The following is a 16,118-nucleotide window of genomic DNA, read 5'->3' as shown; positions in this document are numbered from 1 at the left end:
GTTTTGTTTATGAGATTTTCTCCTTGCTTGCTGTAGCCCTATGTATAGTAGTGGTGACAAAACAGCACTGCGAGGCCTGAGGCCACATAGATGAGAGAGGCCGTACATTTGAACCAGGGAGGAAATGGGATTGTGACGGAAATGAAGAAGGCGGTGACTCCAAAGAAGATCCCGAAATAATGGAAGAGATGAACTATTATCCGTGGAGAGTTGGAGTGTTGGATAAATTTGCTAACCATTATACAAGTAAAGGCTAGTAGAATTGCGAGACCGAGAACGCAAAAAGTTTGAGGGAGATGGTGGGAGTGAAGTTGGATGGGAATGAGAGCCATTCCAATGGCTGTCGACAAGCAATACGCCACGATAATCTTTGCCCAGTCTATTGTTTCTAGGTCAAGATTATTATCCAACGCGTTGATGACCTTGTTGAGTTGTGGCTGAAAAAATGCCCCAAGGCACCGATAAGCACTAGCAATATAGTTCTTCATACTTGTTTGCTAACAAGGAGGGAGAGTGATGGGAAAAAGGGGGGAGTGGTTGGGCGGCGGGAGCGGTGGACGATGGGCCGTTGAGGTGGGTGGCCCGGAGGGGTGGTAGACAGGCGAGGGAGAAAACCGTGTGGGAGAAAACTGTGAGGGTGGGAGGGAGGGAGGGAGTGAGTTGCTTTTAGAAGTGAGGAGGGGGTGAGTCGCTTTCATAAGTGGGTGTGTTCCCATTTTCTTTTGGGGGGGGGGTGGTGTGTGGGAATGTGCCTGCATATGATCGTTAATTTAGTTGCGAGGATCGGGCCCCTCTGAAATATTCCGTGATTCATCTTTGCCAAGGGTTGAGCTCAAAGCCACAAAAGTTACGAAGCATATCTAACCATACCACGGAAGTGGGACCCATGAGGTGATTAAGTGATCATTTTTCTTTACGGGGTGCGACCATACCACCGAAAGTGGGACCCATGAAGTGATTAAGTGATCATTTTATTTGACGGGGTGGGACCCATGAAGTGATCAGCTTACGGCCGTACTGTTTTCCACAAATTTAAGAAATCATCTATCGTATATTGTGCGATTATAAATTATTTTAAAATTTAAAATTAAATATAAACAATAACTAATAAAAATTGACCGCACAATGTACGATAAAAAAGAGTTCGGCAAGGATCCTAAAATTAAATATAAACAATAACTAATCAAAATTGACCGCACAATGTAAGATAAAAAAGAATTCGGCAAGGATCCTTTTCCGCGCGCCATGAAGTGTTAACGATACCCTTCTTTTTTTTCTTTTTTTTGTTTTATTTTGTTTTGTTAAAAGCAAGATTTTAAAAGACGCTAAACAGGATATTTAGCACCTAGGTGATCTAGACGAATTTGTGTAAATTAATTATATAATATATAAATTAGTTAAATTTAAACATTAAATAATATGTTATTTAAACTTAAAAGTATATATACATATGCAATGTGAGAGTTTAAGGTACATAAGAAAATATTATGGACTTTATAGTATAGTCTTCAAATTAAAAAAAATAATAAAAATGTCAGTTTGTACTCTCTTGTGCGTCCAAGATATTCCAAGCGGTGCAATTTTCCAAGCAGTGCAATACTCTTTTAAATTTACAGTACTCTTTCCAAGAGGTACAATAGGGGGAGAGGATTTTTTATTCTTCTAATCTCTTTATAATTTCATGTCCTTCAATTTCAACAGTCATGGTTAAGTCACTTCAACATTTTATATTAATTTTTTTATAGAGATAATAAGACAAAAAATAATATGTAAGATGAGGACATGGAAGGAATGAGAATAAGAGGATAGAGAATCCTCTTTTACAATAGAAACCGCACTTATGCACCTCACTGTCAACTTTGATATTAAAAAATTAGAAATGGGAAATACAAGTCTGCGATCGGACTTGTGTGGAATAGATTTGCGTTTCAAAGTCAACAACTTGGAAGTAATTCCATAAAAATAAATAAATAAATAAAAATAATTTGGGAGCAACTCCAAAGCTACTTAGGACTCTAATTTTTGATATTTTTTAAACTGAACTAAAATGATTCATATTATTTTTGAAACTACAGCAAAATAATTTATACTATTTTTGAAACTGAACCAAATTAATTACACTATTTCTGTAACTAAACCAAAATAATCCATATTATTTATGGAATTACAGCAAAATAACTCATACTATGTTTGAAATTGAACAAAAATAATCCACACTATTTCTGAAACTACTGCAAAATAGCCCACATTATTTCTGAAGTTACAACAAAATAACCCACACTATATATGAAAGGGTGAAGTGCCAATTTAGTCTATGAACTATCACCTCAGTGAAAATTAGGTCTCTGAATTATTTTTTGGTAAAATAAGTCCCTAAATTCATTAAAAATTGCTAATTTCATCCATACTATTATATTCAAAGCTATTTTATCCAATTTTTTTGTCAACTTAAATCACTTGACACACTTTAGAGTGTAATACTGTCATTTTCTTGCCTATAAACCCTTAACATCTAATTTAATCTCCAAAGTTAACTTACACTATTTCTTATGAAAAACTACTAATTTACCTTCCAAAGTTAACTATATACACTATTTCTTTATGAAAAACTATCAATCTAACCTCCAATGTGTATTACATGCAAGTAACATGACTTAAATTGACAGAAAATTGAATATAGTAGCTTTGACTATAATATTAGGGATGTAATTGGCAAATTTTTATAATTCAACGACTGATTTTTCTGAAAAAAAATAATTTAGAGACCTAATTTTCACTAGGATGATAATTCAAGGACTAAATTGACAGTGCACCCTTTATGAAATGAACAAAAATAATTCACACTATTTCTGGAACTACAACAAAATAACCCACACTATTTCTGACATTGAACCAAAATAATCCACATTATTTCTGGAACTACTGCAAAATAACCCACATTATTTCTGAAACTAAACCAAAATAATCCACACTATTTATGGTACTACAGCAAAATAAATCACACTATTTTTTAAACTGAACAAAATAATTCACAGTATTTCTATAACTATAGCAAAATAACTCACACTATTTGGAAACTGAACCAAAATAATTCACAGTATTTTTGTAAGTGAACAAAATCATATATACTAAAACCCGTAGGGGTTGTGCACTGTGGATGACCAGTGTCCGGACGGAACTGCCATCGCTTCTCTGTTTTCTTTCCGTTTGTGTCCCTGTTTTCCACGAGGCTGCTGGAAGCATCTTCCGTTTCTCTCTTTTCTGCTTTTTGTTTGTCTGAGTTCCATCTCTCTTCTCTCTCTCGCCATTCTTATTGTGCAAGCTGCATCTCACTCCCTTTTTTCCTTCTCCAGCATATTTTTGGTCTCCGTTATCAACATCCGTTTGCTAAATTTTGTCAATCCGGCGAATTTATTCGTAGTGTTTGTCCTTTTTTCCATCTGGGATATTCGGTTGTGGCTGGAATTTTGGCCGATTTCCATCCCTTTGGGCGCGGCCTATCTTCAGATCTCTGCAGAATCAATCTTATTTAGCTAAGGTGTGTTTTATAATGATTGTTTAGGATTTTTTTCTAAATTTCCTAGAAACTCCAGACTTAGAGAGAGCAGTTGCAGTAGCTGTGACTACTATTTGTTTCTCTCTTGAAAAAGGTATGAACTCTGATTACTCTGTCCCGATCAAATCTTACAAAGTTTTCGGCTTTTTCCGATTTTAACTTCTTGGTTACTGTTCTTTCATAATTTCGTCATCTGGGCAATCTCCAATTTTCGTGATCTGGGAAATCTCCAATTTTCGTATTTTTATGTGGTCGTTTGGTTTCCGTTTTCGGTCTGAAATATTCAAATTTTTATTTGAGTTTGTTGCGATTTATTCAATTGAACTGGGGTGGGTTTTTCAGAGATGGGAAAGAAGATATGAACAGAGAAAAAAAGGAGTTGAAAGGGAAAGAGAGGGGAGATAGAGATGGGGAAGTTGGAAAGAAGAAAAATGTTTTCGAAATAGGCGGAGAGGGTGAGGAAAACGTGGGTTCCTCCTAGCCTAACCTTTTATTTTGTTGGGAAATTGATTGAGATGATTCATTTTTCACGATTCGGTTTCACCCTTTTTTATTTTTTTTTCAATTTTTATTTTTATTTTTTTTATTTTATGAAATCCTGTTCAGTGAACTTATTTTCTAGGCGATTCAATTACCCAGATTGGCCAAATATAGATATACTGTTTGAGAAGGCAATTAAAAATTTACCCATTTCTAGAATATGACGAAAAATAGATTGTATATGGTTTGTTTTATAAGAAAGTATATTACCATCATCATGTCATTGCCTACTCTTTGGAAAATTTAATTGCAAGCTAAGTGTGAGATTAGGTATTCGGAATAGCAATGTTGTATAAAGAAGTCACTTATCCATAGAATTTTTGTAAGGTAAAAGATGCTTATTGGGGTCAAGAGATTTTAATAGTTCTCTTTACAGATTATTTGTGGTAGATATACTCTATTGTTATAGTTTAAGTAGAACTAAAATGTGTTAGATCATTTGGTTCTTGATAGTTTAATTTAAGTTTTCATTTCTTTTCCCAATTATGCAATGCTTTCAACGAAAAAAAGAAAGATCATTATAATACTATTTCTGTTTTGTGTATCTCATTTGTGACTGCATTTTCCATTGTAGATCATTATCAAAGCAATTTATATAAGGTACCAAAGTGCTTTTGTTGAAATTGAAAAAAAAAAAAAAAAGGTTGGCCAACTTACTAAGTAGTGTTCAGTTCACAATTTATAAATTTTTATTAATCGTATTGATAATTATTGATTTAAATAAAATAAAAAAAGGATTATTACAATGCTATTGTTTTGTATAACTTATTTATACTATGTTTTCTATTGCAGATTATTGGCACAACAATTTATATAAGCTACACAGTGCTTTTGCTCAAATTGGAAAGAAAAAAAGAGAAAGTGTAAGTGATTGACAAGTAGTGTAAATTTTAGAATTTACAAATTTTTGTTAATCATGTTGATAACTATTTGTACATATATATAAATATGTTCTGGTATTTGTATCACCTTTTAAAAATTTATGTATATCAAATATCATCATGTGTTAAAGTTGTCTTTGTATTTATGTCTTTTATACTATGATTAAGTCGGTTCTTTCTTTTTTACAATGAGATGTGATATTTTTTTTTCTGTGATTTTGCGGGTTTTAGAGCCTTGAATTATGCATCCTAAACTGATACTACATATTGAATTGTGTTGTAAGTACATTTTCCACATGTATGTAAATAGAATGGCATATCATATATACATTTAAAACTTTCTACATGTTTTGTACAGTTTGAAAACCCGCAGCACCGCGCGAGCACTCTTGGTAGTAAACACTATTTCTAGAAATTCAACAAAATAAGAATAAGGTTGAACTACAAACACCCAAAACAAACCCAAACAAAAACCCCTTTTCTTATCCAAAACTAAAAACAAAAAGAAAATTAATTACCAAATAACTGTTACTGTGGCAAATGTAGAGAGAAACAGAGATTAAATGGGGAAAATTCCATTTCTGAAAAATTGTTGCAAAAATATACATAATTTTAGAATTTAATATATTAAAAAGTTTGGGGGAAGTTGCAGAGAATTAGAAGCTTCTGTCTCTTGTCACTTTGGCTGCATGAAAGCTTGAACATTGCCTTGATCATCTTTCAATGGTCTACATAATCTAAAAAGGGGTGGATCATTTAACTTCTCACACACTTTTTTAATTTTCGGCCGTCAAATCAGATGAATTGAAGATGATCAATGGACAAAAATTATCAAGGGGTGTGAGAGAAGTAAAATGAGATGTGTGAATAGCACACCCATCAAAAAATGCTTGAGATGAAATAGGGGTTCGTGCTCTGCTTTAATGGCGGTGATGATTTATTTGATAAAATCGTAATATTTGTGAATTGACTAATTATCACATCCCAGCCTTGGCTCTGCTGTAGCACGGTATTGTCCGCTTTGGGCCCCGACCACGTCCTCACGGTTTTGTTTCTGGGAACTCAGACGAGAACTTCCCAGTGGGTCACCCATCTTAAGAATGCTCTCGCCCGAACTCGCTTAACTTCGGAGTTCCGATCAGTGAATTCCCAAAACGCCTCGTGCTATAGGAGGTGGGCATGTACATATAAGGCACATCACCCCCTCTCTATTGGTCGATGTGGGATATCACACTAATGAGCTTGGGTTAGGCTCTGTTAGGGGTAATTATGGAAAAAGCATTTTATTGCATGTTGGGCTTTAGTTCGCCCCATTTTTTTTATGTTCGTAGGATTGGTATATGAATAGTTGTATATCTATAGTTAAATCTTAAGCCCTTTTGATTAAATAAAAATTTAAGATGTTTTTTTATTTAAAAAAATTGTCCCAACTCCTTTTTATTAAGGGTTTTTTTTTTATTTTTTTTATTAACACCCCACTTATTGTTGAATACACCCCTACATTAAATTTTATTGTTAAATAGCTTATATACCTAATATAAAATGACTATTTAGGCCTAATAAAATAAAATAAAAAAATTTCTAAATGCAACCCAAGTTAATTTAGACTTGTATTCTAAGATTGCTTTTCTTCAAGCTTTCAAAGTCACTCACGTCCTTCATTGTAGAACAAAACTCTAACTACTAAAAGTACAAAACGTGGAAAAATATTATTTTTCATCATTGTTCTACAGATTTTTAATTTGCTTAATTCTCTGATGAGAGGAATTTTGGAATTGATGAAAGGAAAGGAAACTGGTCAGTTTAAAGCTAGCAATATTTTTTTTTTTTTTTTTTACTTTGCAGGTGCAACCTAGAAGAACAAACTGATATAATAAAATGCAATGTGTTCACAAATTTGGCTTTGACCATGATAGAACGCCAAATAGTTGTGCATGTGAATTCATATATATTCAGACAGAGAAGGAACAATACAATCTTATAGGCAATCTAATTATCAAAGAATAAATCAGCGAAAGGTATGGGGCTATTTAACCCCACCGGATGACAATGTTATAAATTGAACAGAGAATAGGGGAAATTTTTTGTTTCATACTTGACTCAAGTTCCTTTGCTTGTTCATCGCCTTTTGTTCGTTCTTCGCATTGATGTGGAATTCAAGTAGAGTGTGTGGGATGTATATATAGCATGTGGGTTGGGGGTAGCATTGGAAAAGAAATGGAGTATATTATGATAAATTTTTGTTTGAAAAATATATGTAGGGTGTAGTTAATAAAACGTGGGATGTGAATAAAACTACACTTTTATTAAGGGAAATTTTATTGGAACCCATGCAACCTCTTTTTACACCCAATACAAAAAATATTTTCTTAAAATTCCTAACTCACCCTTTGATTTAAATTGAAAAAAGAAATAAACAAAACTAAAATCTCTTTCCACACCCAGTGGTTCTCTTCCACCTCAAACCCCACGGAAGATTCACTCGTCGATGACTCCGCCATCCCTTCTCGGCCATTGACATTTGTGGTTCTTCGCATTGCCGGCTTTGTACCACTCGGAAACTTGTAACTAGAGAGGAGGTTCTACACTTGGGTTTTCTCAATCTGCTTCTCCTCTGCATTATCAAGCACCGTGCTTCAGCTTCTTGCTGATCTTCACGTCTCTGACTATTTGAATGAGTTGCGGCAAATGTAGCTTCAAGTAGTTGAACGGCGACAGAAGCACCACACTCATCGACATACGACTTTTGATCTCCATTTGTACGGACTCCACGACGTATGTCCATGAGATTTGCATGATCAATAGAAATGGTCCCTAAGATTGAAAATCAATAGAAATGGTCCCTGTCCACCATCCATAATTTTGGTCATTCCGTTAAAAACGATTTTGGACAATTTTCAAAACTTTGTAACTCAATTGTTTCTTAACCAAATTCGATCCATAATATATCAAAATGAAGATAGTAAAGTGTAGAATAAGATTATATATTTGGAAGCCCAATGGTTGTGGAGATGGCGGGAAAATAACCTGAAAGGTGACTGGTCCGCTGGAAAACTCGCCGAAAACTGGGTAAACTTTAAACGTTCATAACTTCTTTAATATTCAACCAAATTCGAGTTAGCCACTTTCGAGCAGTTTTCCAGCCAAACCATAGCGATTTAGCAGTAAATGAAGATATAATTCTCTTCATCTCGTCGAGATGTATTATTTTTGTTTTTGAATCACTCGATTTCGTTGAGTATTGAAGAAGTTATGAACATTTAAAATTTACCGAGTTTCTGGCGAGTTTTCCAGTTTTCCTACAGACCAGTCACCTTTCAGGTTATTTTCTGACCATCTCCGACAATCATTATGCTTTCAAATAGGTATAATTTTGTTCTACACTTTCTCATCTTCATTTTGATATATTATGGGTAGAATTTGGTTAAAAATCGATTAAGTTACGAAGTTTTGAAAATTGTCCAAAAAGTTTTTAACAAAATGACCAAAATCATAGATGATGGATAATCTCATGGACCATTTCTATTCATCATGCAAATCTCAGGGATTATTTTGTATAATAACTCTTTAATTTATTTTTATTTTTCTAATTAACATCGGGGCAAAATGGAGAATTTAATGGCAAAAATATTTAAGTTGAGTTTAGATAAGGTAATTGGGTTTAAATAAAATTTCCCTCTTTATTAATTCCCCATTAAAAAGATGGGGGACCAGCTCGAGTCATCTTCTTCCTCCCGCAACCCCGACTCTGCAACAAAAAAAATTCAGAATCCGGCGTCTTGAAATTCGCCTGCCTAGCCGCCGTCGAACCCCGCCCAGACCTGCATAGCTCCGCCTAATCCCGCCTAGGCGCCCGCCTAACATGCTTTCCGATTTTGTGGCCGCTTAGAAGTTAATCGCGGCGGTCGGCCACCGTCCAGTGCCTAGGCGCGGACCATGTTGAGCCCACCCAAATAACCCGACGGGCCCCCGTCCCGATTCGCTCTAGTGCTGATCAAGTGTAAAATTGTAAACTGTAAAAACTCCATGGAAGAGCTTCTGCGCGCTTTTCATCCTCTTGAGACATTACACTTATCAAAAGAGCAGAGCAATTGGGTTGCCACTTGCAAGTCTACACTCCCAAAACGCAGCGTTCTTCTCATCTCTCTCCTTAATCCTCACACTGGTATTCTCTCTCTCTCTCTGTATTTCCTATGTTTGGCTGCTGAGAAACCTGACGAAAATAATCGAAAAGAAGACAAATCGGATTTGGTGGGTGTATTAAATAGTCAATTTCTTAATTTTAATTTCTGTAATGTTCAATGAGTTCTTTGAATTAAGGCCGGCAATTTGCAGTTACATTGAAATCAAAGGATTTGGGAAATTAAACCCTAATTCAAAATTGTATTTTATCTACCTAATTTCGTGTTCGTTGTCTTTTTTGTTTAGTTAAATACTGAAATTTATAAGTGTTTGGTTATTTGAAGTGAAAATCCTCAGATTAAAAGTTATTAGCCTTAGTTGATCTCTTACGTTTTTTTCGGCATTTACGTGCCCATTGGATTGGAGAACAGGATGACTGCAAAGGTTGGTACTACATCCACAGTCGAACCTCGCACTGTTGAGATGTCTGGTACAACGATGACACCTGCATCATCAGCCGGTACACAAAAGGTCTCCATGTTTGCTGCCAAGGCTGGATTTGTTATACCGAAAAACAAGCTGTCGGGTTCACTTGTGCCTGTCTTACGCGGAAGTAAAAACCTAGGAACCGGTGATGCGGTTAGTGGAGAAAGTAAGAAACAGATTCAGAGGAAAACAAAATGGGGCCCTGATCTCACCCAAGATGCTTCTGTCAAAAAAGGAAGAGCTTTAGCTTATCTGGTATTGTTTGGATTGTTTGCAAGTCCTGTTCTGGTCATATTTCATTTGATACTATGTTATTTCGAAGTTCTAAGATCAAAATTTGTTCTTGGTTTATGTATCTTTTTCCCACTTTACCCGTTTTTATGTTTGCAAATGTCAAACCTCTAATATGTTCCCATCCCCATATAGTTAAGAAATTCAAATTTATTGTTTGGAGGCATTCTTCGCCCCCCTTGTGGGAGGAATAAATATTTCCAGCTAGTGGAAGTTCATGGTTTCCCTTTTACATTGGGTATTAAAATGCTGGTTGTGTCTTCGTGTGAATGTTTCAAATGGAAACCTCCCATTCCAGGTGCCACTAAGTGATATTACTGTCTGTTTGGTGGTACAAATTTTGAGCAGACTCGGGTGGAACAAATTACACAACAGTTGAAATCAGGAGTGTTAGAGGATGGGAATGATGAGGACTCACTATCAGCACCTCAAGATCCGCACCACAAATCCTCTAAGCATCAAATTGACACAAAGGTAAATTCCATTTCTTGTTCACTCTCTTTTTTTTTTTTTTTCTTTTTGTTTTCTTTTTTTTTTTCATATATTTTCGATTACTTTCGTTTCCATGTTGAATGATGTTTCTATTCTTAAGCACTGATAATAATATTCGTCAATGTAGGACGTCGACCAGTTGGAACTTGAAAAGCGTGAAGCCATGGGTGCGTTTGACAGCTTTCTTAGATTATACCTTCCTGTATGTTATATTATAGGTTGCATGATTATTATTTTCTTGACGATATTCTGGTGAGATATTAAAGTTAAATCCAAGCTACAAGGCCCCACCTGATTATAAACCTTTGTTGAAAGAGGCTACAGTCCCTATTCCTGTAAGTTTATCTTCTTGTCCTGCAATCCTCCGGAATTCTTTTCTAATTAACTGTTTTTTTAAGATGTGCCCAAACTACTGAGATAATATAAGTTATTTTATCATGGCGTGAAAATGTTTTGTCAAACTTAATTGTATTGATTTAAAATAGAACTTACCCAAGAAGAACATGTATGTGGAATTTCAACCTAGACTCATAAGTGGCAGTCTTATCGTACACTTCTACAATGATAAGCATGGACCTGAAATCTGAACAGGTTGGCCGTAATTTGGAGTTGAGGGGGTGGTGAAGAATGGGCCATAGAGTACTACATGTATTCGAAATAACTGGTTAAAGCTTTGCAACTTATGGGTACAATCCGTATTAATCTGGTGGAATAGTTTAGTTTTACTCATTTAAGCATATTTAGCATTGCGTTTTTAGGTTGGTTGTTTGCGATACCGGTGTTGGTTTGAATCCTGATAATATTGATTGTAAGTTCACATAAATAAGAATTATTTGGTTTTTTTTAAGAACTTTCAACAAGTGGCTAGGTTGTAGAGAGCTCGTGTTCCTAAAACAGTCCATCTAGAAAGACAGCTATTGTTGCCCATATTTTACCTCCCTGAACTTGCATTGTTGGAATCCGCATGCATTGACCTGCCTTTTTAGGACTTCTAGTATGAGTTGACATGTCATTTTTTCACACAGAGACGAACGGACTGTGGATACAATTATTTTGTTACTGAGTATAGAATGCAATGGGTTGTTTACCATTACTTTTATAAGGTTTCCTGGCCAGGGGTGGAGGGTGGGACCTAAAGACGGGAGCATATATTATCCAATTTCATGGTTTGCTGAGTCGGCCAGTATTTGAATTCTGATGCTTAGATGTTTTTAAATGCTTTTCAGGTGAAAGAATATCCTAAATACAATTTTGTTGGCCTGATATGTGGTCCTGGAAGTGATAACCAGAAACAATTTGAAAAGGTAAGAGTTTTGTGTGTGCTTATGACGGTTATGCCAAACACTTGTGATTACCATGTGCTTGTTCTGATGATCTTTGTGTCGTGTTTTCTCTATATTTCTTTTTGATCGGTCAATTTAAATAAGGAAACCGGAGCCAAGATTCAAGTCTATGGTACCAAAGCAGGGACAGGACAGAAGGTAATTATTCAATAAATAATATAGAACAGTAAGGAATCAATATGAAGATAAATTTGAGAGTCCTCACTCCTCGTCATCAATTTTACTTATTTTCATCCTTTCTTAAATATATTATTTTACGCAAAAAAAAAAAAAAAAAAAAAATCAATTGCGGAATGGTTGCTTCGAGATGTGCATAATGCTCATGTAGTATTGACCTTTTCCTCGTTTATTCTTTAACTTATTTGCAGGCTGAAATAAAACCATCTGATGGTAGTGAAATCCATGGTGAATATGAAAACTTATACGTTCATATATCAGCTGACACATTTGAGAAAGTAGATGCAGCGGTTGCTGTAATTGAACTCTTAGTCACCTCTGTATCAGTGAGTTTCATTTTTTATTTTTAAACAGAAAGCTTTACATCCAACAGTTTCTTAAAATTTCTCTTTAGTGCTATTTATTATGATTTCTACAGTTGTTTTCATAGTGTTGTTACTTTAATTACTTCCATATAGGGAAATCTGGCAGCGGTTAGTACAGGTGCTTCAGTTTCTGGTGATAATGCTCATGTTCCTAGTCAAGTCCAGGACACTATCACCTCTAATATGGTTCCCACTACTGTGGTAAATCAGGGAATGGTACAACCACTGCCAGGACTGGCACAAACTCCACTGGATGGGCAGTTTCAGTACCCTGGTCCATTTTTCTCGAGAGGCCCATCTTCCGCTCCCATGAATATGCCTGGCTTCACTCCCCTGAATTCTTCGAGACCAGTTCTCAATAATCCTTCCCATCTTTCAACATCACCTTTCAACCCTGCATACCTGCCTTCATCATGTGGTCTTCCGCCATCTCTTGTTTCCCCTAGACAAAATCCACCAACAACACAATTTTTGCCGCATGCATATATGGCTCCCCAGCCTGCATCAGTTCAAACTAATGTTTCAGCTCCTCACATTCATAGGAAACCAACCACTGCCTGCTGGGAGCTCTACTGGATGGTCAAGCGGTCCACCAGCTCCACAACCAGGTGTTGCATCCATGCCACCACCTTCAAATATACCAATGGCCAATATGGTATCTTCTGTAAACCATCCTATTGCAGCACCAAGTTTTATTTCTATTCCACGGCCTCAAGCAGGACTTCCTTCTACATCTCTGCAAGCAAGAGTTCCAGGTTCTGTTTCTGGATGTGTTCCAAATTTCGCTCCCCTAAAACCACCAATGATGACGGCTCAAAGCCCTGGCGATTTCACTTTTCAGCCTCATCGACCACAGAATCCATCCTTCCAAACAGTTCCCCAGCCAAGCAGTCACTTTTCAGCACATAACGCTTCTCTTGCCAGACCAAGGTTGCAATCTCCAGCACCTCAAGCACCGTCTTTCCAGTTTCCTCAGCCAGGCAGTCAGGTGTTATCGAGACCACAACTCGGTGACCACATGGGTCAGCATCCATCAGCTCATATGTCTGCTGCTCCCATTGCCAGAAATTCAACTGCCATCTCAGTTCCTCCCAGACTCGCAACATTTCTGGAATCCAGTACCGTTCTACCTCAGACGCCACACCCACCAATGAGACTGAGTAACTTCAATCCACCTCACCAGATGCCCAATTTGCCAGGTCCTCTGTCTCCAAGGCCAGGAAATTATATTCAAATTCAGCAAAACTATCCTGCTCACGCAACTCGACCTGAGATCCCACGTGCTCCAAATCAACAGTTGAGCAACCACCTTGCATTTTCCTTTGGCAAGTCGGCGTCTGGTCCTGGAGGAGGACAGCAACTTTATGATCCCTTCTCACCCACTTCCGCGAATCAACAGCAGGGAGGTAATCCAGGAAAGATGTGAAAGCAAGGAAATGATCTATACTAATGTGATTTGATTGCCTTGGTTGGAATTTACAATTTTGGATTTAGTGAAACCGGTAACAAAACAAGAATGTGGAGTTCTTGTAGTCTATAGGTCATATTAACATGTTGCTGTTATCTGATTTCTGACAGGACACAACTTATTCATAGAAACACATTTCCTCATCTTTTTATCAATCGATTTGTTTCCCTTTCGTTGTAAGAGTTCGAAAGAGTACCACATTTATATTATAAATCAGTTAAAGGGGACCAAGCAAACCGAGCAATCCGGCGAGCTCATTCAGTAGGCTGGTTCTGTAAAAGCAAGATAGAACCAGCCCTACTGTGTGAGCCAAATGGAGGCCTTCCAAAGCAGCCACTCCTGAACAAGGTTTTAAGAAACGTTAGGTGCTAGTCAGGCGACGGATCCAGACTTTTAGCACCTAAGTGGGGGCCCAGCAGACTACACGGATTTAATTAAATTTATTATATAACATATAAATAGGTGTTTGCTTACACTCTAAAAAAATATATATATTCTTGCATTGAGAATTGGAGAAAGTTAAAAATTTAAGCCATCAGGGCATTGACTACCTATATACTTTCACACTCCACAAATCCCTCTTCTAATTAATTAGGCCAACACTATGTTTGGTTTAATCAAATATAAAATGGCATATATCCCACAACCTAATTAATTCGTATATACATACCAAATCCCGTATTTCCATTATACCTTGCACTTTTTCCTGCTACTTTTCCATGTCCATGGACGCAAAGGCTGTTTTTCCCATATGACTAACAAAACTCTCTGTCTCTCCAAGCTTACTTTTCTTTTGAGATTCAACATCAAGAATCGGTTCCTCTTCATCTTCTTCGCGTAGCCTTGTCAATGAAGAATACTCAACCTTTTCGCCGTAAACCTTAACCAAAACCAAATAGAAGGACACCCCAAAAATGGCTATTCCCACCAAGAACCAACTAAATTCGAGGTTCACTAAGGACTTGGCTCTGTGAAGTGCCTCATCTCCATGGCACGTAACCACTTTGGGATCCTCCTCTAAGTTCATGAAGCAACCTTTTGGCATCAATTCAGGTGTCCAAAGCATGAACCCCATGACAATAAGCCAAGCACCTTGGGAAAATATGCTAAGTGACCTCACAAAGCTGACCAAAAAACTCTTAGGGAAACCAATTCCCATAAGGGTTGTGGCCAAAGAAACAAGAACCACAAGCTGCAGAAGCATGTGGTATTGGCCTTCAGGTCCCATGTGATCAGTAGAGTGAAGGTGAAAGAGAAGAAGCTGCTGCCCAAAGGCTATGGCTCCAAGGAGTTGGGTCAAACCATGTTGTGCTTTTGGGGCAATTTTGTCAAGAATGATAGCAAAAGCTGCATAGACCAAGAAGGCCATGGAGATTGAACAGTGCTCAAAGTTGCGGAGACGGTTGGTGGGGATGGTTCCATCGTCATCGAAGGGTTGGTGTTTCTCTGGGGCTATGAAGAGTTCCGTTGCAATGAAGGCAGATGAGCCTCCCATGATTAAGAAGGGCTCCAAATACTTGAATTTGGTGGTGGGAAACCAGGTTGGAGCTGTGTAGGAGTTTGGCTGGTAAAGATGGAGTTTAATGTGGTTAAAGAGGTGCCATAAGCCAATGAGAAGAAACCCAAAGCCTGGTGTTACATGTCCAACTAAAGTGCCCATTTCCAATTGCTTGGTTTGTGTTGGGGAGAGAGAGAGAGGTTTTTTATGTTGTTGGTGTTGTTTAAGCCTAAAGAGAGAGAGAGAGAGAGAGAGAGAGAGAGAGAGAGAGAGAGAGAGAGAGAGAGAGAGAGAGAGGTTGCTTATGTTGTTGGTGTTGCTCAAGCCTAAAGGAAAAGAAAGGGAGGGAGGGAGGACGAGAGAGAGAGAGGTTGTTTATGTTGTTGGTGTTGTTTAAGCCTAAAGGGAAAGTAAGGGAGGGTGATGGAGAAGGGTGGCAAATGAGAGAGGGATTTTAAAGAGTTCAGGGAGGGGAATGGGGGTGAAAACCTAAGAAGTTTAAAGGCTTTCAAGCTTAGGAGAAATTTTTTAGTGCGCTGGGAACACGATTTGTTACTGCAAGTGAGAGGATTTTAAATGGGTAAATTGTCATTTGACATTTTGAACTATTACTCCAGTTGAAATTGATTCCCTGAACTACTTTTTTTTGGTAAATTAACCCCATGAACTATTTGAAATAAGCCAATTTATCCTTGTCGGTAAATTCCATCCACTATTTCATTAAATTAAAAGGAAAATTAGTCTTTTATTCATCAATTCTTACTTATCAATTATAAGCAACAATATAATTATGACATGTGAAAACAAAATAATGAGTAATGACAATATGAGATGGTCTGTTATGTAAACGTTTAGTTTTTTTATGTTTTCTCATTATGTTATATATTTTTGAATTATTT

At 36.9% G+C, this 16,118-nt stretch overlaps 1 protein-coding gene, 1 long non-coding RNA gene and 1 pseudogene across 3 annotated transcripts; 2 read left to right on the top strand and 1 right to left on the bottom strand.

Annotated features, from left to right (window-relative positions):
- The first annotated feature begins 3,134 nt into the window (after positions 1 to 3,134).
- On the top strand, positions 3,135 to 5,193 carry LOC148698308 (uncharacterized). Its single transcript, XR_015961152.1, has 3 exons — positions 3,135 to 3,650; positions 4,671 to 4,739; positions 4,889 to 5,193. It is a non-coding gene; the product is annotated as an uncharacterized LOC148698308 (long non-coding RNA).
- A 3,441-nt stretch (positions 5,194 to 8,634) lies between these two features.
- LOC137715313 (uncharacterized) lies at positions 8,635 to 13,893 on the top strand (annotated as a pseudogene). Its single transcript, XR_015961151.1, has 9 exons — positions 8,635 to 9,142; positions 9,531 to 9,840; positions 10,225 to 10,350; positions 10,496 to 10,538; positions 10,624 to 10,703; positions 11,595 to 11,672; positions 11,796 to 11,849; positions 12,080 to 12,214; positions 12,347 to 13,893. The product of XR_015961151.1 is annotated as an uncharacterized LOC137715313 (transcript).
- A 306-nt stretch (positions 13,894 to 14,199) lies between these two features.
- Positions 14,200 to 15,659, bottom strand: LOC137714094 (uncharacterized). Its single transcript, XM_068453382.2, has one exon. It carries the CDS (start codon positions 15,379 to 15,381, stop codon positions 14,431 to 14,433), a length of 951 nt encoding a protein of 316 aa, XP_068309483.1. The 5' UTR covers positions 15,382 to 15,659; the 3' UTR covers positions 14,200 to 14,430.
- Between the last annotated feature and the right edge of the window lie 459 nt (positions 15,660 to 16,118).

This window comes from Pyrus communis, chromosome 3 (genome assembly GCF_041283825.1).
Source record: "Pyrus communis isolate YQ-2024b chromosome 3, ASM4128382v1, whole genome shotgun sequence".
Lineage (NCBI taxonomy): Eukaryota > Viridiplantae > Streptophyta > Magnoliopsida > Rosales > Rosaceae > Pyrus > Pyrus communis.
Note: the sequence above shows the minus strand (reverse complement) of the source record. Positions and strands in the feature narration are given on the sequence as shown.

Bases quoted from the DNA above. Each gene is read 5' to 3' on its own strand.
- LOC137714094 (XM_068453382.2), bottom strand. From the start codon at position 15,381: ATGGGCACTTTAGTTGGACATGTAACACCAGGCTTTGGGTTTCTTCTC.